Source organism: Aquarana catesbeiana, linkage group LG06 (genome assembly GCF_042186555.1).
Source record: "Aquarana catesbeiana isolate 2022-GZ linkage group LG06, ASM4218655v1, whole genome shotgun sequence".
NCBI lineage: Eukaryota > Metazoa > Chordata > Amphibia > Anura > Ranidae > Aquarana > Aquarana catesbeiana.
Window position 1 is genome coordinate 86,396,529 of NC_133329.1, and position 25,498 is coordinate 86,422,026.

General features: G+C 44.1%; 2 protein-coding genes across 3 annotated transcripts in view; one reads left to right on the top strand and one right to left on the bottom strand.

The window, feature by feature from the left end:
- Window positions 1–467, bottom strand: part of FLII (FLII actin remodeling protein) — a 77,017-nt gene extending 76,550 nt beyond the window's left edge. For both annotated transcript variants that reach the window (XM_073636378.1, XM_073636377.1), the window contains exon 1: window positions 311–467. In XM_073636378.1, coding sequence (XP_073492479.1) covers window positions 311–373 — 63 coding nt within the window. In that variant the 5' untranslated portion in view covers window positions 374–467. The remainder of the gene's footprint in view (window positions 1–310) is intronic.
- Window positions 468–2,853: 2,386 nt separating this feature from the next.
- On the top strand, window positions 2,854–25,481 carry MIEF2 (mitochondrial elongation factor 2). Its single transcript, XM_073636381.1, has 4 exons — window positions 2,854–3,009; window positions 8,575–8,728; window positions 10,909–11,095; window positions 18,702–25,481. Exons 1-4 carry the CDS (start codon window positions 2,897–2,899, stop codon window positions 19,751–19,753), a joined length of 1,506 nt encoding a protein of 501 aa, XP_073492482.1. The 5' UTR covers window positions 2,854–2,896; the 3' UTR covers window positions 19,754–25,481.
- Window positions 25,482–25,498: the final 17 nt, after the last annotated feature.

Sequence of the window (25,498 nt, forward strand, 5' to 3'; positions counted from 1 at the left end):
CCTGGGTTCAGGTTAACAAGATCCTCCTCATTTCCAGTGTAGTCACCAAGACAGGAAGTGAGGGTGAATCCCCCCAGTGGGGACACAGACAGTGTTTCTAACCCCCCACCAATAGAATTTTTGCACTTTTGCAACACCTTCCTAGTCTGTCTGCCTTTGTCAACGTTGTACAGCACCACAGCCTAGGACAGCACCATAGGAATACATTTCATATAATATTGTAGGCCAGGGACCTGAGAAGAGGGTGTCCCTGGAAGTCCTGCCATGTCTGAGCCTCCCCTCCCATTCCCAGGAATAGAGGGGGTCTCACCTTGAAGTCATTGCCGCTCAGGTCCACCCCTCGGATGAAGGGAAGCACCCCGGTGGCCGCCATGTCCGGTGTCAGGGAAGGTCTGTCTCCTCTCAGCGGCTGAGGCGGCGGCAGGAAGAACGCAAACCACGCCCCCTCCGCTCACTCTACCCTTCTCAGCAGCCACGCCCTAACCCTGCGTCCGCCAAACCCCGCCCACCCCAACCCTCACAGCCAATCACCGCCGTAGCTGTCACCTACTGCCAAAGAGGACCTGTCAGAGAGCCCGTAATCATTCCTTTATTTATTAGTTGGAGCATGCGTTCTTAAAAATCATCTTAGGTTTAAAGAACACATGTGACTATATTAGGTGTGATTGTGATCAGTAATTGGTTCTCTTAAGGCGCGTGGTTTCTTCCCCGTGTGCGTCTGAAGGGTTAATCAGCGGTGACGTCACGCGGAACGGAGGTTCTATTTTCAGACCGGTGTTTCGTTAGATTAGGGGACCCGTCAGAATGTGTAACGGAAATGACGTTTGGCCGCCGCCATCTTGCTACACCCCGCACTCCTCCACAGTAAAGCCCCATACACATTATCAGATTTTCTACTGATTTTTTTCTTCAGATTTACCAAAACCATGTAGTGCAAGGGCCTGCCTGATTGCATACAAATTGAAACTCCTAATGTTTGACCTCATATTATATGGTTTTGGTAAATCTGAAGGAAAAAATCAGCAGAAAATCTGACAGTGTGTATGGGGCTTAAGGATACACTGAGAAGGGGTTGTAGCGTCACATATGGCGACCCATCACATCATGCGTTCCAACACTTATGACAAAACTCCACCCCTAAGTCCAGGTTCAAGCCCCACCATCCATGTGGACATAGAGTTAGATTATAATTATACATAAGCTGCTACTTGCAATTTGTATGTCTTCTTTTAAATAGACCATGAACGTGTTAATAGAAGAAAAAATATAACTAAATAAAAATAAAAATCTTTGTGTAAAAATAAACATGTGTGATAATAAATAAATATGCCAAAAATGCGACTCCAATGTTCAAATGATGATCTAAAAATATATGTGCAATTAATAATCCAAAAGTATAATATTGTTAACGTGTACCAATAAATATATCAAAAATGTGAAAATATAATGCCAAACCAAAGTGACAATGCAATCCAATGAACACTGAAGCACTTTATTGACTTTAATCATCTCGTATTTTGTGGACTAATATTAACTCATTGGATTGCATTGTCACTTTGGTATGGCATTATATTATCACATTTCTGATATATTTATTGATACACGTTAACAATTTTATACCTTTGGATTATTAATTGCACATTTATTTTTAGATCATCATTTGAACATTGGAGTCACATTTTTGGCTTATTTATTTATTATCACACATGTTTATTTTTACACAAAGATTTTTATTTAGTTATATTTCTTTCTTCTATTAACACGTTCACGGTGTATTTATAAGAAGACATGCAAATTGCAAGTAGCAGCTTATGCACATTTAAATGAGCATGGTAACACACGCTTAAATTGGTTTTAAATTATAATCATCTGTCACCAGGTGCACATCAGAACAGCGCCACATCTACTTTGTTTTCTCTTTCTCAATGATTTACTCCACCTAGTGGTAGTGATAGGTAGAGGCAGCAGTTCTATTAACTAGCATTTATCTAATTCAACCATTAGCTGGTACTTATTCCTTTGCGCCGCTTTATTTATTTCCTCTTCAGATTATAATTATGCCGAGCGAAGCGAGGCCATGCCCGAAGTGTGTCGAACGAAGCGAGGCCGTGCCCGAAGCGTGGCGAGCGAAGCGAGGCCGTGCTCAAAGCGTGGCGAGCGAAGCGAGCCCGCGAGGGGTGTGGAGTTTTGTCGTAAAAGTGTTGGAACGCATATGGCGGCGTCGCACATGTGCACTCCAGCGGTTAGCGAAATGCGATGGGTCGCCATATGTGACACTACAGGGGCAAGCGGACATCTTGTTACAGCCACCAGAGTTTTGCATTTTATACTTATTTTTAACAGTAAACTGAGTTTATATTGTGTACTTAGAACTCCGTCTCACTGTTTAGATGTAGAATTTTAAAAGCAGCGGCAAGCCTGCTCATCTCACAGGTTTGCTAATCGGACAGAAGTTCACTGCTTTTAAAATTCAACGTCTAAACATTCACGCGGAGTATGCACTGTATTTCACTAAATAAACTCAGTTTACTGTTAAAAAAAGTGTGATGCCAAACAAAAAAAAAAATGCAAAACTCCGGTGGGTGTAACAAGATGTCCGCTTGCCCCCTTCTCAGTGTATCCTTACTGTGAAGGAGTGCGGGGTGTAGCAAGATGGCGGCGACCAAACGTCACTTCTGTTATACATTCTGACAGGTCGCCTAATCTGACAAAACACCAGAACCTTTTCCCCCTATCGCAGCCTGGAACCTCCCCTCCCTCTTTACGTCAGATGTTTTTATTTTATCACGGCGACCCTCATTGGCTGCTCCGCGCCACCGGACCGGTGATTGGACCGGGAGTTCCACATGTGCGCTGCGATTGGCGGCCTGACGGGAGGCACATGATTGGTTGAGCGATGGAGGGTTGTGATTGGTCAAAGCGCTCTGCTACGTGCGAACGGCCGGAGGCGCTGGTAAAGAAGCAAGAGGAAGAGGCGGCTGCTGGCTGCGGAGCGGGCCGGGGCAGCGGGTGAGTGTGGACCGGGGAGAGAAGGCGGGGGGCAGGGCAAGCCGAGGAGAGGCTCATTGTACCAGGAAGGGTGACATTCAGCCTGGACTGGGAGATCCGACAGCACCGGAGCCCTGACTTCACATACTGACCCCCATATACTGATCAGAGACACCCCACAGCGCCCCCCAGTGTGAGTGTGTCACAGGAAGAGTTCTATGGTGGTGGGAAATCAATACAACTAACTTATTAGTCTGAAAAAATTTAAAAAAATTAAAGATAATAAATAAATATATATACACACACACACACACACACACACACACACACACACACACACACACACCGGTCACTTTATTAGGTACACCTGTTCAATTGCTTGGTAACACAAATTACTGATCAGCCAATCACATGGCAGCAACTGAATGCATTCAGGCATCTAGACACGGTGAAGACGACTTGCTGAAGTTCAAGCCGAGCATCACAATGGGGAAGAAAGGAGATTTAAGTGACTTTGAACGTGACATGGTTGTTGGTGCCAGACGGGCTGGTCTGAGTATTTCAAAAACTGCTTATCTCCTGGGATTTTCACACACAACCATCTCTCGGGTTTACAGAAAATGGTCTGAAAAAAGTGAAAATATCCAGTGAGCGGCAGTTGTGTGGAGGAAAATGCCTTGTTGATGTCAGAGGAGAATGGGCAGACTGGTTCCAGATGATAGAAAGGCAACAGTAACTCAAATAACCACTTGTTACAACCAAGGTATGCAGAATACCATCTCTGAACACACAACACATCCAACCTTGAAGCAGATGGGCTACAGCAGCAGAAGACCACACCGGGTGCCACTCCTGTCAGCTAAGAACAGGAAACTGAGGCTACAAATCACACAGGATCACCAAAATAGAGTATTGGAAAAACATTGCCTGGTCTGGTGAGTCTCAATATATATAATAATGGGGTCAGAATTTGGTGTAAACAACATGAAATCATGGATCCATCCTGCCTTGTATCACCGGTTCAGGCTGGTGGTGATGTAATGGTGTGTGTGTGTGTGTGTGTGGGGGGGGGGGGAGGGTCTTTTCTTGGCACACTTTGGGCCCCTTAGTACCAATTGAGTACCAATTGAGCATCATTTATACACCACGGCCTACCTGAATATTGTTGCTGACTTCCAGCAGGATAATGCTCCATGTCACAAAGCTCCAATCATCTCACCACTGGACAATGAGGTCCCTGTACTCCAATGTCCTCCACAGTCACCAGGTCTCATCCAATAGAGGATCTTTGGGATGTGGTGGAATGGGAGATTTGCATCATGGATGTGCAGCCAACAAATATGCAGCAACTGTGTGATGTTATCATGTCACTATTGGACCAAAATCTCTGAGGAATGTTTTCAACACCTTGTTGAATCTATGCCACCAAGAATGAAGGCAGTTCTGAAGGCAAAAGGGGGTCCAACCCGGTACTAGCAAGGTGTACCTAATAAAGTGGCCGGGGTGAATGTGTTCTCACCAACCACTTTATTAGTATATAAATTTGGGGGTTATACAATTTTAGCCATAACATTATGACCACTGAATGGTAAAGTGAATAACATTGATTATCTTGTTCCAATGGCATCTGAATGTGGGATATATTGTGCAGCGAGTGAACATGTTGTCCCAGAAGTTGATAAAATGGGCAAGCATAAGGATTTGAGTGACTTTAACAAGGGCCAGACTGTAATGGTTGGATGACTGGGTTAGAGCAACCCCAAAACTGCAGCTCCTGTGGGGGTGTTCCCGGTGTTCTGTAATGGTCAAGACCAACCCAAAGTGGTCCAAGGAAGGAAAACCTGGCAAAGCAGCGGCAGGGTCATGGAGGGTCAAGGCTCATTGAAGCACATGGAGCGTGAAGGCTGGCCCGTGTAGTCTGATCCAATAGAAGAGCTAATGTAGTTCATATTGCTGTAAAAGTGAATGCTGGTTCTGATAGATGTCAGAACACACAGTGCATTGCAGGTTGTTGTGTATGGGGCTGCAAAGCCTCAGACCGGTCAGGGCTCCCATGGTGTTCTGTATCCACAGCCAAAAGTGCCTACTATGGGCACGTGGGCATCAGAACTGGAGCACACAGGAATGGAAGAAGGAAGCCTGATCTGATGAATTCAGAAATGGTCTGAGGTGTCGACTTGGACCTTTTTTGTAGTGAAAAAAAAAATAGACACCAGTAGGTGAACCAAAAAACGCATTTTGGGTGTGTCCCTGGTCCACCTCTCGAAGAAGTAGGACTCCTCCCTGACCCCCACCAGGGGCACAAGGCTCCAGACGGGGGTAAAGCGCACTCAAGTCCTCCTAGCCAAAAGCCCTAGTGGACCTCCCTCCTGTCACGTACTCGGTGTCAATCGAGCTGGAGAACGGGCTTCTCTTGCACCTCTTGTCCAACACCCCTGGCAGTGATGATGGGAGGTGTGAGGGCCGGTGTAATGTGCAGCACCGGCTGGTGTTTGCAGGAAGCAGATGACTAGATTACCAGGCAAGGAACACAGTGACACTTGATCGGCAGACAGGATCATAACAGGACACAAGCCACAAGGTCATCAACAGTCAGGCAGCGAGGCACGGGAACATCAGGTGGAGGCAGGATACAAGCCAGGATCAGTACACAGTCTGGCAGTGAGGTGCAGGAACATCAGGTGGAGGCAGGATACAAGCCAGGATCAGTACACAGGGGTGCATCGGATCGATCCTCGGATCAGAGTCATGGATCGGATCATTTTTGGATCAGCAAAAAAAAACACAAATCTTGTTACACCCACCCGAGTTTTAGATTTAAAAGCTATTTTTAACACAAAACTGAGCTTATATGCATAAATACAGTATTTGTAGATCGGACGGACTGTTTAGATGTTAGTGTTAAATGTGAAAATCACAGGTGTTCTGTCACATTAGCAACCATGTAAGGTCAGCAGGTTTGCTGTTGCTTTTAAAATCTAACATCTAAACAGTCCATCCGATCTACAAATACTGTATTTATGCATATAAGCTCGGTTTTTGTGTTGAAAATAGCTTTTAAATCTAAAACTCCGGTGGGTGTAACAAGATGTCCGCTTGCCCCCTTCTCACTCTATCATTACTGTACTGTGCAGGAGTGTGGGGTGTAGCAAGATGGCAGCGACGAAACATCACTTCCTGACGAGACAGCGGCCGCTTCTGGGTGTACCAAGATGGCCGCAGCCGCTCCGGAGCTAGGCCGAAGATGCGGCCTTTCCTATGGCCGAAGCCGCAGAGTGCTCCGCGAATCGCGGGTGTGCCGATCCGTGGAGGTTGATCCGTACGGATCGGAGTTGATCCGTACGGATCGGAGACGATCCGTTGCACCCCTAGTACAAAGTCAGGCAGTGAGGTGCAGGAACATCAGGTGGAGGCAGGATACAAGCCAGGATCAGTACACAGTCTGGCAATGAGGTGCAGGAACAGAGTCAGAATACAAGCCGAGGTCACAGCAGGCAGGCAGAAATCCAATAGACCGGTCAGGAACAAGCCAAGTCATACACTGGTAAGTGGGTATAAGGCTCAGGTAAAACCAGAACTAGCTGAAGACCACTTGGCAATCCATTCATGCATAGTCTAGCCTAAATAGGCCGCCCATACAGGGCATGCATGTGTTTGTGCTCATGCTTATACATTTGCGCATGCATGCCAATGCCCGTCCTGCAAGTTTGCCTTTGCTCAGAATTATGCGCATGTAATAGCCCTCTTGTTCCAACATGTACTGAGATCCTCTTGTGTCTCTTCATGATCAGCCAAAAGCCAACTACAGAGTACTAGGTGAGGAGCTCTCCAGAAGCGGGGGAGGAAGGGACCTAATGGTCACACATCCACCCCCTAGACTTCAGAGTAGGACCGAGGACCCACACCCTCAATTCTGAATGTAAAAGAACACAGACCTAAGTGCAGGTGATGCACACATGAAGAAAAAAAATAAATGTGTGCCAGTTCCCCACCTCTCAATTTACAGGACTTGAAGGATCTGCTACTAATGGCTTTTTGCCAGATAACTTCAGAGGTCTAGTGGAGTCCATGCCCCAATGGGTTATGGTGGGTGGTCATAATGATATGGCTGATTCATATAATATGAGCATTATGTCACTTTCTGTTCTGATACCTCTCATATAGACTGGACGTAAGAGTATCCCTCACGTCCTGTTCTGACACCTGTCATGTAGACAGGAAGTGGGGAGAATTTCCCTCACTTCCTGTTTTGTCAGATATTTGTTATGTTGACGGGAAGTAAGAATAATTTCCTGGTGCCTCCATGGCAGCATACCAATGGTTGGTTGCTCCGCCCTCGTCCAACCCACAGGACCACTTAAGCTCTATTAAAAAAAAAAAAAAAAAAAGCTCCCCCCCCCCCCCCCCCCTCAGGTATTCTTGTAACTAGCCTTCAGAAACTTAAGGATTATAGAAGGGAGGGGGTATCCTGCCATGGGTAGGCACCAGGAAAGGAAATTTACGGAAAGATGAGTAATCAATTTTCCTTTATCCCTCAATTCCTGTTCTGACACCTGTCATGTAGACAGAACAGGAAGTGAGGAATACTCTTCATATTTCCTGACACCTGCCATATAGATGGGAAGTAAGACGAGAAATCCCTCAGTGCATTACCACACACTGTGCAACCCAAACCTTGAGATTTGTAACCTTTTCATAGGACAGACCGTGCACAGATCTGGTTTACAACTGATAATGGAAATCTGCCAGCACAGTACAGACAGAGCTAATTATAGTAAACCTTACTCCCAGCCCCCAACCAGAAAACTGGGTATGATATTTAATCAAGTTAAAATGTAAGCAGCTAATTTTCCAGTGTGAGGGGTGACCCCTTCCTTCGTGTGACTCGGGACCTTCATTTTGCTCTGTGAACATTATTGAACCCTTCACCTGTTTATGTATCTAAGGAAGGGGAAGCAAACAAGAATCCAGCTTTGTCAGATTGTTGACATGCTTCTGATTTTACTATTACCAGTGCAGGTTAAAGATTATAAGACGGGGACTCTGGACGGGGCCAGGTACCTGGGGGGTTGTTATTATCTGCTCTCAGGAATGTGCCGCACCTCTCCTGAGTCATGGCTGCCTAATGGAGTTCTGTCTGTGCGGATTGCTGATATCTTGCGTCACGCCATGTAAATGTTTATATGTGTGCTCAGACACTGAAAGCTTGGTGTATGGTAATAACACGGCTTATTCAGCAAACTGCTTTCTTAAAGCTGAACTTCAGGCAAACTGCTTCACAAATGAAATGAGTATGAGAGCTGTTTATTACCTTGCAAAGGATTTGTATTTCTGTCCATCCTGTCCTGTGATGTACACAGCTTTGCCAGACAGCACAGCCCTGCCTAGCAAGGAGAACGGTACTTTAGTCTTTCACAGATTCGTTTTCACCTACAGGCCTGTGACCAGACAGTGAAGGAGAAGCAGCTCAGTGATGAGATCACCTCTGCTCTCTCCTCCTATCATCATGCCTGACTGGCTACTTGTGCTGCTTCTCTCCTCCACTGGAGTTTTAGCTACATTTTGAATCTATTTCTCTTTCTACAGTCTGAGGATGGCGGAAATGCAGCTTCAGAAAAAAGGAAAAAAAGCGGATGATGGGATTGGTACTGTGGTGGACTTCCTATTGGCCAACGCCAGACTGGTGCTTGGTGTTGGAGGAGCGGCCATGCTCGGTATTGCCACACTGGCTGTAAAAAGGGTAAGAATTCGTATGTGGCAGCATGATATCTATTGTAGCATGGAAGTATTTGTCAGAAGACCACCCGTGTCCAGAGATAACTTGGATGCAGTTAAGCAGATTTAGAATCGCCAGCACCTTAAATAAGTTTAATGTGTTCATTGTGAAGACGGCTTCATATAAGGCATAAGAAACCAATGTTTTGGGGCCTGCTAATAAATTTTTATTTGATAGCGCCTGACTATTTATGCAGATCGAGAGAGATAGAGATCTCTCCATCTATATCTATCTCTGTCCTGCCCTCAAGGAGCTTACAATCTAAGGTCTCTAATTCACATTCATGCATATACATACTAGGGCCAATTAACCTACCAGCATCTCTTTGGAATGTGGGAGGAAACTGGAGTACCCGGAGGAAACCCACATAGGGAGAACATTAGGGGTGCAACGGATCAAAAAACTCACGGTTCGGATCGTTCCTCGGATCAGGAGTCACTGTTCGGATCATTTTCGGATCAACAAAAAAAAAAAAATCTCCCCCACTGTAATATCCACAATCTCCCTATTGGCGGGTATATTGGCAGGGCATTGCAGAGTATTGGCAGGGCATTGCAGAGTATTGTACTGCTGCCATCCGATCTCTCCCCTCCGCTGTACAGATCAGTACACAGAGGGGAGAGAGGAACCAGCGTCATGACATGTTTGTTAAAAGTGATCACGTGCTAAACGGCCGCCGGGTGTACCAAGATGGCCGCCGCTCCGGAGCTAGGCCGAAGCCGCTGCCTTTCCTATGGCCGAGGCCACAGAGCGCTCCGCGGATAGCGGGTGTCCCGTACGGATCAACCTCCGTGGATCGGATCGATAACGATCCGTTGCACCCCTAGAGAACATGCAGGTAGTGCCATGGTTGGGATTTGAACCAACAACCCTAGTGCTGCTAGGCGTAAGTGCTAACCACTTATATAGGAAAAACTGTGAGGATGCTGTGTGTGCAGGTTATTTGTTCTGTTGAGAATGTCAGAGAAAGCATAGAGGAAATAGGTTCTCCTTGTGTACCATAGTTTATTAAAATAAAACAACCCTGGGGTGGAGCTAAACTCTCTGCACCGTTTAGTGCAGCGGTTCTCAACCCGAGGGTCAATTGGTAATTTGCCAGGGGGTCAAAAATGCTGGTCCAATCTGGAAAGCTGGCCGAGACGGACCTGAAGTTACTGTGTGTACGCCGGAGTCTGTCCGTCTCGGCCAGCGAGATGCCCCTTCCAGGAGAGGGGAGACCACGCGGAAGTGATCCGTTGCCGCCATCTTGGTACTCTCATCCGCAGTAAGGCTACAGTTAGAAGTCGGCAAGCGGACATCTTTTTACACCCACTGAAGTCTTGCATTTTACATGTATTTTTACCAGTAAACTGAGTTTATATACTATATAAGCCTTATATAGTATTATAAACTCAGTTCACTGGTAAAAATAAGTGTAAAATACAAGACTTTGGTGGGTAAAAATAGATGTCCGCTTATCGACTTCTAACTGTAGCCTTACTGCGGATGAGAGTACCAAGATGGTGGCGGTGAAATGTCACTTCCAGTTAACACATTAGACGGGTTGCAGATTCTGATGGAACACCTGAGTGACTTTGGTAAGTCGGAGACACTAATAAAAGCCTTTTTGTACTGTGCCACCAGTGCAGTCAATACATAGATTGTGAATAAATAAGTCTGACGTGACTGTGAAAAAAAAAAAAAAAAAATATATATATATATATATTATGGAACAATACATATCAACGTCCCAGTTCCTCAAAAGTGGTTATTCCGTACCAGTGCTAGATATTGGGTGCTATACACTTTGTATATCTAGCACTGGCACGGAATAACCACTTTTGAGGAACTGGGACGTTGATATGTATTGTTCCATAATAATTTTTTTCTTGCATCATCGCGTCATGTTGGACTCTTTTTATTCACAATCTCTGATTAATCACTACGCTTTAAGATTTTAAATTTGTAAGAATGAAAATACATCCTGCATATCAGATATTTTATATTTCAATTCATATTAGTCGCAAAATGACAGCAATGAAGAACCAACAAAAATAATTTTACCGTTCGGGTTCCCCACAACTTGGGAAATTTTATCAAGGGGTCACGGCACTAGTCGGGTTGAGAACTGCTGGTTTAATGCCACAATCTCTTTTCCTCTACAGCTTATTGACCGGGCAGCCTCTCCTCCCGATGAGAAAGACCCAGAGATGAAAGCGGAGCAGAAGTCTTTTGAAGAGAGCTGGAAAGAAGCTGTTTTGTTAAAGGCCTCTCCAAAACTTGCACACAAGGGAAAGCGTGCCGATCTCAGTGCTTCATTACCACCCCCGGAGCCCAGCCAGCCTGATAAAGGTGTGTATTTATATTAAAATGATCATTCTATGGAAACCTATCACAAAACTTGGGCAGTTACCTATAGTGAAACCAAGAAGAGGTTACCTATAGTCTAAGTCACATGTCAAATAATCAGCAGATCCCAAGATTAGGCTGCTGATGGTTTTACAAGGAAACTTTACCAGTAAATTTGCTTGAACCCCCCCCCCCCCCCTTTCACCATCTCCTGAGCCTTTCTGTTGGTTGGTGCCATACATTATATTAAAGTGATTTTAAACATTCAGGTATACTATCTATATCTTTTTTTTTTTTTTTTTTTTTTTTTCCCAGCAGGAGCCAGCACCTTCAGCAAGATGTACTGGGTGATCTGTTGTCACTGGTGGGAATCTATTTTTGCTTGGGGGGGTCTTATGTTGCTGGGGACTCAGTTGTTCCTGTGAGGGATCTACTGCTGAGGGAGGGGTCTATTGTTGCTGGAGTGCATCCATTCTTGCTGAGGGAGGTTATATTGTTGTGTGGGAGATCTACTGTTTCTGGGGATGTATTTTACTACTTTTCTTGTTATTAACACATTCTAGTAGGGAGTGGATCCAAGGGATGGTACTGAAAGGTGGGTAGGGGGTGGAACCAAGGGACAGTGATTGGTAGGGGGCAGAGACAAGGGGTGACTCAAAAGGTGGGGAGTTCCTGCACCTATTCTCTCAGGGAAAAAAAGCAGTGCATGTGTGTATAATTGTTTTATTATTAAAAAAAAAATGCTCTTGTTCAGTTAACCACTTGCCGACCGCCTAACGTAGATATACGTCGGCAGAGTGGCACGGGCAGGCAGAATCACGTATATATACGTGATCTGCCTCCCGCGGGCGGGGGGTCCGATCGGACCCCCCCCCGGTGCCATCGGCGGTCGGCATCTGACTGGGAGCGTCGGGAGGCGAGGGGGAGACCATCCGATCGTGGCCCCCCCCTCGCGATCGCTCCCAGCCAATAGGAATCCTCCCCTGCCTGTGTGTAGTTTCACACAGGCAGAGGATGTGATGTCATCTCTCCTCGGCTCGGCAGTTTCCGTCCAGCGCCGAGGAGAGAAGACATGTAAGTGCACACAACACACACACACACACAGTAGAACATGCCAGGCATACCTTACACCCCCGATCCCCCCCCGATCGCCCCCCGATCCCCCCCCAATCACCCCCCCCCCCCCTGTCACAAACTGACATTAGCAGTATTTTTTTTTTTTTTTTTTTTCTGATTACTGCATAGTGTCAGTTTGTGACAGTTACAGTGTTAGGGCAGGTAGTATTACCCCCCTTTAGGTCTAGGATACCCCCCTAACCCCCCCTAATAAAGTTTTAACCCCTTGATCACCCCCTGTCACCAGTGTCACTAAGCGATCATTTTTCTGATCGCTGTATTAGTGTCGCTGGTGACGCTAGTTAGGAACGTAAATATTTAGGTTCGCCGTCAGCGTTTTATAGCGACAGGGACCCCCATATACTACCTAATAAATGTTTTAACCCCTTGATTGCCCCCTAGTTAACCCTTTCACCACTGATCACTGTATAACCGTTACGGGTGACGCTGGTTAGTTTGTTTATTTTTTATAGTGTCAGGGCACCCGCCGTTTATTACCGAATAAAGGTTTAGCCCCCCGGTCGCCCGGCGGTGATATGCGTCGCCCCAGGCAGCGTCAGATTAGCGCCAGTACCGCTAACACCCACGCACGCAGCATACGCCTCCCTTAGTGGTATAGTATCTGTACGGATCAATATCTGATCCAATCAGATCTATACTAGCGTCCCCAGCAGTTTAGGGTTCCCGAAAACGCAGTGTTAGCGGGATCAGCCCAGATACCCGCTAGCACCTGCGTTTTGCCCCTCTGCCCGGCCCACCCAAGTGCAGTATCGATCGATCACTGTCACTTACAAAACACTAAACGCATAACTGCAGCGTTCGCATAGTCAGGCCTGATCCCTGCGATCGCTAACAGTTTTTTTGGTAGCGTTTTGGTGAACTGGCAAGCACCAGCCCCAGGCAGCGTCAGATTAGCGCCAGTACCGCTAACACCCACGCACGCAGCATACGCCTCCCTTAGTGGTATAGTATCTGATCGGATCAATATCTGATCTGATCAGATCTATACTAGCGTCCCCAGCAGTTTAGGGTTCCCACAAACGCAGTGTTAGCGGGATCAGCCCAGATACCTGCTAGCACCTGCGTTTTGCCCCTCCACCCGGCCCAGCCCAGCCCACCCAAGTGCAGTATCGATCGATCACTGACACTTACAAAACACTAAACGCATAACTGCAGCGTTCGCAGAGTCAGGCCTGATCCTTGCGATCGCTAACAGTTTTTTTGGTAGCGTTTTGGTGAACTGGCAAGCCCCAGCGGCCTAGTACACCCCGGTCGTAGTCAAACCAGCACTGCAGTAACACTTGGTGACGTGGCGAGTCCCATAAGTGCAGTTCAAGCTGGTGAGGTGACAAGCACAAGTAGTGTCCCGCTGCCACCAAGAAGACAAACACAGGCCCGTCGTGTCCATAGTGCCCTTCCTGCTGCATTCGCCAATCCTAATTGGGAACCCACCACTTCTGCAGCGCCCGTACTTCCCCCATTCACATCCCCAACCAAATGCAGTCGGCTGCATGAGAGGCATTTTCTTTATGTCCTCCCGAGTACCCCTACCCAACGAACCCCCCCAAAAAAGATGTCGTGTCTGCAGCAAGCGCAGATATAGGCGTGACACCCGCTATTATTGTCCCTCCTGTCCTGACAATCCTGGTCTTTGCATTGGTGAATGTTTTGAACACTACCATTCACTAGTTGAGTATTAGCGTAGGGTACAGCATTGCACAGACTAGGCGCACTTTCACAGGGTCTCCCAAGATGCCATCGCATTTTGAGAGACCCGAACCTGGAACCGGTTACAGTTATAAAAGTTAGTTACAAAAAAAAGTGTAAAAAAAAAAAAAAAACACATACAAAAATATAAAATAAAAAAAAAAATAGTTGTCGTTTTATTGTTCTTTCTCTCTCTCTATTGTTCTGTTCTTTTTTACTGTATTCTATTCTGCAATGTTTTATTGTTGTTATGTTTTATCATGTTTGCTTTTCAGATATGCAATTTTTTATACCTTACCGTTTACTGTGCTTTATTGTTAACCATTTTTTTGTCTTCAGGTACGCCATTCACGACTTTGAGTGGTTATACCAGAATGATGCCTGCAGGTTTAGGTATCATCTTGGTATCATTCTTTTCAGCCAGCGGTCGGCTTTCATGTAAAAGCAATCCTAGCGGCTAATTAGCCTCTAGACTGCTTTTACAAGCAGTGGGAGGGAATGCCCCTCCCCCCCCAACGTCTTCCGTGTTTTTCTCTGGCTCTCCTGTCTCAACAGGGAACCTGAAAATGCAGCCGGTGATTCAGCCAGCTGACCATAGAGCTGATCAGAGACCAGAGTGGCTCCAAACATCTCTATGGCCTAAGAAACCGGAAGCTACGAGCATTTTATGACTTAGATTTCGCCGGATGTAAACAGCGCCATTGGGAAATTGGGAAAGCATTTTATCACACCGATCTTGGTGTGGTCAGATGCTTTGAGGGCAGAGGAGAAATCTAGGGTCTAATAGACCCCAATTTTTGCAAAAAAGAGTACCTGTCACTACCTATTGCTATGATAGGGGATATTTACATTCCCTGAGATAACAATAAAAATGATTAAAAAAAAAAAAATGAAAGGAACAGTTTAAAAATAAGATAAAAAAATAATAATAATAAAGGAAAAAAAAAAAAAAAAAAAAAAAGCACCCCTGTCCCCCCTGCTCTCGCGCTAAGGCGAACGCAAGCGTCGGTCTGGCGTCAAATGTAAACAGCAATTGCACCATGCATGTGAGGTATCGCCGCGAAGGTCAGATCGAGGGCAGTATTTTTAGCAGTAGACCTCCTCTGTAAATCTAAAGTGGTAACCTGTAAAGGCTTTTAAAGGCTTTTAAAAATGTATTTAGTTTGTCGCCACTGCACGTTTGTGCGCAATTTTAAAGCATGTCATGTTTGGTATCCATGTACTCGGCCTAAGATCATCTTTTTTATTCCATCAAACATTTGGGCAATATAGTGTGTTTTAGTGCATTAAAATGTAAAAAAGTGTGTTTTTTCCCCAAAAAATGCGTTTGAAAAATCGCTGCGCAAATACTGTGTGAAAAAAAAAAATGAAACACCCACCATTTTAATCTGTAGGGCATTTGCTTTAAAAAAAATATATAATGTTTGGGGGTTCAAAGTAATTTTCTTGCAAAAAAAAATTATTTTTTTATGTAAACAATAAGTGTCAGAAAGGGCTTTGTCTTCAAGTGGTTAGAAGTGTGGGTGATGTGTGACATAAGCTTCTAGATGTTGTGCATAAAATGCCAGGACAGTTCAAAACCCCCCCAAATGACCCCATTTTGGAAAGTAGACACCCCAAGCTATTTGCTGAGAGTCATGTTGAGTCCATGGAATAATTTATATTGTGACACAAGTTGCGGGAAAGAGACAATTTTTTATTTTTTTAATTTTTTTTTGCGCAAAGTTGTCACTAAATGATATATTGCTCAAACATGCCATGGGAATATGTGAAATTACACCCCAAAATACATTCTGCTGCTTCTCCTGAGTACGGGGATACCACATGTGTGAGACTTTTTGGGAGCCTAGCCGCGTACGGGACCCCGAAAACCAATCACTGCCTTCAGGCTTTCTAAGGCCGTAAATTTTTGATTTCACTCTTCACTGCCTATCACAGTTTCGGAGGCCATGGAATGCCCAGGTGGCAAAAAAAACCCCCAAATGACCCCATTTTGGAAAGTAGACACCCCAAGCTATTTGATGAGAGGTATAGTGAGTATTTTGCAGACCTCACTTTTTGTCACAAAGTTTTGAAAATTGAAAAAAGAAAAAAAAAAAATGTTTTTTCTCGTCTTTCTTTATTTTCAAAAACAAATGAGAGCTGCAAAATACTCACCATGCCTCTCAGCAAATAGCTTGGGGTGTCTACTTTCCAAAATGGGGTCATTTGGGGGGGGTTTGTGCCACCTGGGCATTCCATGGCCTCCGAAACTGTGATAGGCAGTGAGGAGTAAAATTAAAAATGTACGCCCTTAGAAATCCTGAAGGCAGTGATTGGTTTTCGGGGCCCCGTACGCGGCTAGGCTCCCAAAAAGTCCCACACATGTGGTATCCCCGTACTCAGGAGAAGCAGCTAAATGTATTTTGGGGTGCAATTCCACATATGCCCATGGCCTGTGTGAGCAATATATCATTTAGTGACAACTTTGTGCAAAAAAAAAAAAAAAAAAAAAAAATTTGTCACTTTCCCGCAACTTGTGTCAAAATATAAAATATTCCATGGACTCAACATGCCTCAAAGCAAATAGCTTGGGGTGTCTACTTTCCAAAATGGGGTCATTTGGGGGGGTTTTATGTCATCTGGGCATTTTATGGCCTTCAAAACTGTGATAGGTAGTGAGGAGTAAAATCAAAAATGTACGCCCTTAGAAATCCTGAAGGCAGTGATTGGTTTTCGGGGCCCCGTACGCGGCTAGGCTCCCAAAAAGTCCCACACATGTGGTATCCCCATACTCAGGAGAAGCAGCTAAATGTATTTTGGGGTGCAATTCCACATATGCCCATGGCCTGTGTGAGCAATATATCATTTAGTGACAACTTTTTGTAATTTTTTTTTTTTTTTTTTTTTTTTGTCATTGTTCAATCACTTGGGACAAAAAAAATGAATATTCAATGGGCTCAACATGCCTCTCAGCAAATTCCTTGGGGTGTCTACTTTCCAAAATGGGGTCATTTGTGGGGGTTTTGTACTGCCCTGCCATTTTAGCACCTCAAGAAACGACATAGGCAGTCATAAATTAAAGGCTGTGTAAATTCCAGAAAATGTACCCTAGTTTGTAGACGCTATAACTTTTGCGCAAACCAATAAATATACACTTATTGACATTTTTTTTACCAAAGACATGTGGCCGAATACATTTTGGCCTAAATGTATGACTAAAATTGAGTTTATTGGATTTTTTTTAGAACAAAAAGTAGAAAATATCATTTTTTTTCAAAATTTTCGGTCTTTTTCCGTGTATAGCGCAAAAAATAAAAACGGCAGAGGTGATCAAATACTATCAAAAGAAAGCTCTATTTGTGGGAAGAAAAGGACGCAAATTTCGTTTGGGTACAGCATTGCATGACCGCGCAATTAGCAGTTAAAGCGACGCAGTGCCGAATTGTAAAAAGTGCTCTGGTCAGGAAGGGGGTAAATCCTTCCGGGGCTGAAGTGGTTAAAGGTGTGGGAGTGGGGTTTTTTTGAGTGTTTTTTTTTTTTTTTTACCTTTTTTAAAGGAGGAGGAGTGCACTTGTGTTGGCTGATGTCACTGGGCTAGTCCAGGCTCTGGAGAGATCCCAACTTTAATGTCTGGATCCACCCAGATGCCTGGACCGGTAGCTGGCTCAGCCTCTCTGGGAGCCGCTGAGAGCCTGAGCAAACCCCAGTCACCGGCACACTGAAGACTGAGTGATCAGCATTCTTTGATCGCTCAGTTCTCAGTCTTAGAGGCAGTGGGAGACAGATACAGAATCGGACTGAAGCTTCATCCACTGAGGTGAGTATGATTGTTTGTATTTTTACATTCTTGAACTTTTTAATGCAAAAATGCATTAAGGTAAAAAACCAATAGGAAAGCCCTCAGGGGTGGAGCAGGCTCAAACAAAGCTTACAAGAGAAGTTAAAAGTATAGCTAAAGACTTTTTTTTTTTTTTTTTTTTCCCCATTTTAGATACATTGGCGAGAGATTAGAACACCTGTCAGGTTTTTATTGTGGTCTGTGCACCTATTGGGGAGGTTCACCCTATGCATTTTGTTCTGTTTAATTTTATTCATGAACAAAAATGCCAAATTTTGTGTTGTCTTCAAATTGGGGCACATGTTTTGGCAACAACCAGGGATTCCCTCACTTTTGGAGGAATTTCAACTCCCATTTTCCTAATGGAACACAGATGGCAAATTAAAAGCTGACACAGGTTATAACACTCCCTTATTCTATCCCAAATGGGGAAAAAAAAGTTTTGCCTTTAGTTCTACCTTAGTAATTGCATACAACTTCAGCTGCCTGGATGTACTGATTATTGTAGGTAACCTCTGTGAAGCATTATGAAGATACTAACTTTCCTTTGCAGACTTCTCAACTGCCTCACTGTCATGTTGATCCACTGGCTTTAGTGCTTTCTAATTCACTGATCCAAAAGAAGTATGCAGGTGATGGTCATTACGGACTTCATTGTTGGATTTTTCAACTTTGCCACGTCGGTTCTCATGTCTGCCCATATTGGTCCCAAACTATGACTTGTGGCTTCATTGGTCAATAATAGTGAGATGCCTGGAGGTGATAGGCAGTTGTTTCATAGGATGTTTTGAAAGGCACCAAAGTGTTCCTCATGTTTGCTGGGACACTCTGGAATGCATCACTGTGTTTCACAGACACCTCTGCGTGTCCTCAGTTTATTTTTGCTTTTATAGAATGTCCATTTATGATTGGTGCATTTTGGATTTTTTTCTGAAAATTCCTCATTTTATCTTTTGTAATTTACAGAGGCCACTGCTGTTACTCAGGAGACTGTCCCTGTTGACGTGAAGAAGACCCCTATCTGCTTTACCCTGCAGGAGATGCTCCTGGATTATTACACAGTTGAAGCCTGTGTGCCAGAATCTCTGACAGAAGCAGTCAGACAGCTGGTGCTGGACATCAGGAACGAGCTGCAGGACTTTCTGAAGGCCAAGCACCCAGAAATGCCTTTCTCTGCCCTGCAGCTTGGGGGGTCACTGAGTAACGAACTGCCCGTAGCCTGCATAGACCACACATGCTTATTGCTACCTCTGATCCTGGAGCCCCATTTGTGGACTTTTGTACCAGGTCAGACAACTATTCTTAATGACCCTCGGTTCTGGTTGATTAAACGGGTCAACCTAGAGTACACAGCTAGGGGAAGCAGTCCCTGGGATCGGTTCATGCTGGGGGGTTACCTTTCCACTCGGACAATTGTTGAGTCCTTGCACAAGATAATTGTTGGGTCAATCAACTGGCCAGCCATAGGAACAGTGTTAGAGTGTGCCATAAGGCCAGTCATTAATCCAGATGTCCTTCAACTGGAAGTGACCCACTGTGACTTCACACTAGTGATTGACATTCTCCCGATGGCTGCAACCAAAGACATTGTCCTGGTGGCTTACTCTCACTCAACAGCTCCTGCAGAAAACCTTTGGCACAGAAGCTTCTACCATGAAGAAACCAGCCGGCTCCAAGACCTGGACAGCGCCGACTCTGGGGTCAGACAAAAGTGCCTCCACATTCTTAAAAGCATCTGCAAAAAGAACCCCGGTCTCACTCGGCTGTCCTCGACCCAGCTAAGGCATGTCTTCTTGCACATCAATAACGATCCCTCTGATTGGACAGAGGCTGCTTTGTCTGATCGATTTCTGCAAGTCATTGAGTCTCTCATTGGATACTTGGATCAAGGGTTCCTCCCCTGTTATTTTGACAATGCAGTCAATTTATTTTCTTGTTTGACCGAGGACGACATAGAAGACATGGGATATGGCCTGTATCAGATTTTTTCCAATCCGGAGTCATTGTTAAACAAGTGAAACCCCTTGCTATCCTAAATGCCCTCAGCATACTGCTGAACTTTCCAAGCTAGCCAGCAGCACAAGACTAGTGGTCACTTTTAAGTGCTCTAAGTGAAATTTATAGTCTGTTTGCCAAGTGTTTAAAAAATAGCCATATGAGGAATTATTTGCTACCTGCACTTTCCAAGTCACTATATTATGAAATATTTCTTGTCTCTTTACAATCAGAAGAAACTGAGATGGTGATTGAATTTTTTGGTTTTCGGATCCCATGTTTACCATTTCTGTTGGACTCAAACTGCAAACATGGTGGCCGAGAGTCAGCAACTGCACATTATACTGAGCAGGCGGTGTGCTATGCAAAAAAAAAAAAAAAAAAAAAGTAACCAGCTGTATATTTTGGGCAGAAATGGAACTTCTTACCTGGACTGGGATTTGACAGGTACCCTTGTAGGGGACCCACCTAAAATCCCACAGCTGGAGCCTAACTTTTTCTCTTGCAATAAGTTCACTCACCCTGGTTTGCAAAAATTGCTTTTGGACTGGCCTCTTGACTAATTTTGGTGCATGTGTCATTTGGTTGAAGGTGAAAGAAATTCACATAGGGCACAGTGGCTCCAGTTAAGCTACAAAAAAAAAAAAAAAAAAAAAAGGTACCCCATACTCGGGGAAGCTAAAATTTAGAATACAGGTATACAAAGTCACCAGCACAACGAGGGGAGATTTCAAAGTCTTTTAATATAGGTGGTCATTGACAACAAGACCATATAAAATATCCAATGTGTTTCAAAACAAAACCTCCCCCCCCTCCTTCTTCAGGGCTTTGAAAGGTGCCTAGGAACCTCTTGTAGGATATCCTGTAGTTGAAGTATAACGTTTTTTTTTTTTTTTTCTTTTTTTTGCTGCGGACACTAAAAGTTCACTCGCCCTGTATCTGAAAATTTGCATTTGGACTAACCTCTCTTCTAATTTGCCCCCATTCTTCTTTAAGGTGATTGTGTTTTCTGCTGGGTGTGGTAGTGAATTTTGAGAGATTTGTATTGGGAGTGAGAATTGTCTAGATGGGTAGCACATCTGCCATATGTGAATGACTGAAGCTGCCCATTTAACATGTACAAGTGTGCTGTGTTTCTACCATATTATATACCGTTTTTGTTTTGTGTTGTGTGTGTGTGTTTTTTTTTTTTTTTTTTTTTTTTTTTTTTTTTAGGTTTGGGGTATTTAAACCAGTGTGTTGTAGATTAGAACGAGCCTTTCCAGCAGTGCATGCTGGGAGCTACAATTTAATGAACAGTTGATTGCTTGAATCTTTGTTCTTACTGCTGCTATTATTAATACATTAACTGGAGACGTATAAAAGGTATTCGGGTAGGTGCACATAACTTCACAAGCACCTGTATCTGTTTTTTTTTTTTTTTTTTTTTGTTTTCTTTTAGGCTTTTTAATTGCATTGTACACTGTTAATCTTTGCTATGCAAGCTGTTTTTTTAATATTTGCACAAATCCACGGCAGTTTTCTTAACCTTGATTCTAAATTGCACTGGTGTTGAGATGGATTGACTCTTTTGCGTGCACTCAAGCAGCTGTTTGTTGCTCGGGGGCCACCTATACGGGAGGAACTAGAGACGCAATTGTGGCATGAGCCACAGTGATATTTGCTTATTAATGAACTGGAAAGATTTAAGAAATCTATTATTCATTCCATAAACTGGTGAAATGTGTAAACTTGAACCAGAATACTCCAGAGTAGACTGATTCACCTAGCTTTCATCAGTGGCTGACTGGTTTAACCTAAAGCCTTAGGCCAGTGATGGTGAACCTTGGCACCCCAGATGTTTTGGAACTACATTTCCCATGATGCTCATGCACTCTTCAGTGTGGTTGAACATCATGGGAAATGTAGTGTCAAAACATCTGGGGTGCCAAGGTTCGCCATCACTGCCTTAGGCCGTGTTTAATGTCCATCCTCTCTAGTTTGCACCAAGCTGGCCCAATAAACGATACTGCAATAACAGGTGTGCTTTCTGGGCGCACTGTATTATCATCCTCTTTCTGATGTAAGACATGTTTTGGTATTACCTTTGCCATTAGGCAATTTAAAACCGTAAACAACACAGATGTTGGTGACTGGTCTGCTTGGACCTGTCTGAAGAGGCAACTTGCCTGCAAGTGAGAGAAACTGCAGCTTTGTGGTGTCGTCAAACCCTGAGCAGTGTGCTCACTACTCAATCAGTTGGGTCAGTATTTGATCCTACAGCTAAAAGAAATGCTTACATTTAGCCACATTAGAAATATATTTGGTGCCAGCCATTTGCACTGGTTCAACAATACGTTGACTGAATTCTGTATTGGTAACACAAATACCTAGCTGTGGACCCAAGTGGTCACATTATGCTAATATTCCCAATGTAGTAGTGACACGTTTGTGCCAAACATCTGACCAGGGAAGGGTTGTATAGTCTGCTTTTCTGTGGTTTTGGAATGGAAGAGTTGTCCTAAAAAGTCATGAAATTGTGAAGATTCATAAAATAGCTGCCTTTTTTTTTTTTTTTCTCCATCCAAATGTTTCCCTTAGGGCTTATTTAGGTGGGCACCAAGACACACCCCTTGTGCTGAGCTGTTTGGTTTTTTTAGCTGCGTGTGCATCCACCTTGGAGCTGCATGCAGGCAGCCAATAGACTTTGATGCAGAGTTTGCACGTACACAGTCACATGTCAAAATTTGCCATGTGGGCAGAAGTGGGTGCACGGATCTGAGCGCACTGTCTGCATTTGGATCCCTGTACCCGCTTCTGCCCATATATCGGTGACTATGCAGCCACTGCATGTGCATCCACTTCAATGGGCTGCCTGCACACTGATGTGGTGCTGTTTGACCGCACCATGGGGGGCAGCACAGTGTACCTGCAAGTTTTAAAGCAGGTTAGCTTCACTTTCCCATAGTTATATTGTGTCCCGCTTGCTTATGAAAGCATACCAAAGATGCTGCATGCAGAAGCTTTTGTGCTCTTTCAGAACACGCACCTTTAGTCTTGGGACACAATATAAATCTATGGGAAAGAACACCTAACCTGACCCAAACGTGGGTAAGCTGTGCCTCACCTGCTGTGCAGGAGTACCATAGTGCAGCAGTGTGAAAGCGATTTAAAACGGAGGATGGGTCTCAGCTCCCTTAAAGCACAGCAAAAAAATAAATAACTCTAGCCCCCTACCCTACTTGAAGATTAGAACAAAAGAGGTATCAAATTTTCAAAATGGTGTGCCAAAGTACTTTTGTGATCTGAGCTATGCAGATAATATATATGATGGTTATGCCCCTCCACTGTCAAATTGGTTTGAGGCCTTGTGATAGATTGTATGTATGTGTGTGTATATATACACATACATAATGACCTCCTTACATTTCTTTTAGAATGTCTTTTATATTTACCTGTTTCTTTTCCTCTGTAGTATGTGTTCTCTGTGCCAAACCTTTTATTTATTACAAATAGACCCGAGCACTGGACTTGTGCACACCCCGGCTTATTTTGTCATTGTACCCAACCAGAATTGGTCTCTGAAAGAAAAGTGAAGTTTGGCTGCTGAGGTTCAGCAGTTTAAAGCTTCATGTACATGGGATGTTTTTATAACCTGTCCTGAACGATTTAACTTGACAGATAGTGACCCACATTTAGAACGTCCGTTTTGTCATGTTTATGCTGCAGTTAGCAGCGTTTTGCCATGTTTGCATTTAGAAGTGTTTCTAAAAAAAAATTTTTTTATATGGGCAAAAACTTAAAAACTCCTATAAACGAAACACGGCTAAACTCTGGTTACCGCGTTTGGAATGTCGGAAACTTCGGCGTCTGACCTCTCTAGGCTTTTTTTTTTTTTTTTTTTTGAAGGCAATAAAAAAAAAAAACGCAACTGCCTGTAAACGAACCTGTGTACATGTACACATAAAATAACATTGGATGAGTTCAGGAGCAGTTGAAAAAAGTAACCAACTGACTCTGAAGGTCCGTTTAGCAGCAGCAGTGTACATGGGGCCTAAAGCAAAAGCTGTAACCAACCGCCTATGAGCAGATACCACTAGATGCTGCTTTTATCCTTGTTAAGCCTTTTGCACACAGGTACATGAGGCTGTACAAAGTAAACTGTGGGTGTATTGCCACACCTGGGGACAGAGCTGCAGTGTACAGCTGCCCATAGTAATGAATGGCTTGATGCAGGGTATAGGCTGTAATCACAGAAATGCATGCATGTAAATCCCTGAACGCGGCTTTGGCTTTATGTCCTTGAGTGTGCTTACAGAAGCACAGCATATAGCCATGGCTATTTATTACTATAGGCGGCTATGGCAAAAATATGCCTGCAGTTTACTTTGCACAGCCTCACGTGTACACATCTGAGACCATAGGAAGCAGAAATGCCTATTTTTTTTGACCCTCTCTGATATGGTTTCACTTTGTTACTGGACCTGACTTCACGGTTAAAGTGGTTGTAAACCCGTTACAATCACCTTTACCTACAGGTAAGCCTAGATTAAGGTGCTCGAAATATCTCCCAAACCTCCACGGTTTAGGAGATATTTACAAAAAAAGGCGATTGCTGATGTCTATGGCGCACTTTAGACTCCTTTAGAAACGGCGAGCGTGCTGTTTCTAAAGGAGATCGTGCCGTGACTGGCGACTCCAGCGTGCATGCCAGTGACGTATCACGGCTCCGGCCAATCACAGTGCCGGAGCTGCGATACCTGGAAGGAAGATGGATGCTTTGTGGAAGAGGGGACAGCAGTGAAATCGCAGGCTTCAGTTTCAGGTAAGTGACACATAATGGGCTACTATGCGATGCATAGTAGCCCATTATGCTTTACCTTTGCAGGGAGACAAAGAGAAAGTAAAACCCATCAGGGTTTACATCCTCTTTAAGTAGGCCATGTATGGTTCTGTTTTTTTCATTCAGCTAGCGGACTCATTGGAGGTGGATGGGGGGAATCCTCCCCGCTGTGCTATTGTGTTCTAATGGCGGGGAAGACTGCAGCAGCTGATTGAGTGGCTTTTATCCAACAGGTTAGGAAAAAATTAGGCCATAGTAACAAAATAAAACAAAGGGGCACACAAATGGCTTTACTGATAATGGCATCTCATGTTATCTAATTTGAGCAATCTCCTACAGATTTACCAACAGCTATGTAGCTGGCACGAGAGCCTGCTCGGGCAATCAATCCCACTAATATCCTATCTGATCCTTGTATTACAGTGTTAGGAAATCTAAAGGAGATGGTACGGCCAGATTGTGATGTGTGAGGCTAGCTCCAGTCTCCCTTTGACAGGATCTTTATGCCTGGGGTTAGTTAGGACTGCCCAATCACTTGACTGGCACAGTGGTTACATGATCGGGAATTGGTCCTGCAGGGACTGTGCTCTCAGCACAGAAACCTTAGCTGCCCACGGACGCATAAGTGGGCGTTAAAGCTCACTCATTGTCATCGCACATATGTGTTACATGGACTGCAAACGGTTAAGAGAATTTTTTTTTTTTTTTTTTACATATTTAAAATGGTAGTAGTGGTTTACTTTAATAACATTGCAGTTGTGTACACATTATAAACTGTGCAGCCAAAAAACCTTTGATAATCTGTCAATGTAAACTGCGTATTTTTGCTGTCTTTGGTCAGAGTGAGCTGTGAGTGCTGCATTGATTGTAGTTTTTTCTGCTTAAAAAGTAATTCTATTTTTAAAAAATAAAATTAAATTGTGATAACAGTTTTTGGGTGTTTTTT

Excerpts from the sequence above, each read along its gene's own strand:
- MIEF2 (XM_073636381.1), top strand. The coding sequence starts at position 2,897 with ATGGAGGGTTGTGATTGGTCAAAGCGCTCTGCTACGTGCGAACGGCCG. Across the intron at positions 3,010-8,574 it reads GGAGCGGGCCGGGGCAGCGG|TCTGAGGATGGCGGAAATGC; the intron begins GTGAGTGTGGAC and ends CTCTTTCTACAG. Across the intron at positions 8,729-10,908 it reads CCACACTGGCTGTAAAAAGG|CTTATTGACCGGGCAGCCTC; the intron begins GTAAGAATTCGT and ends TTTCCTCTACAG.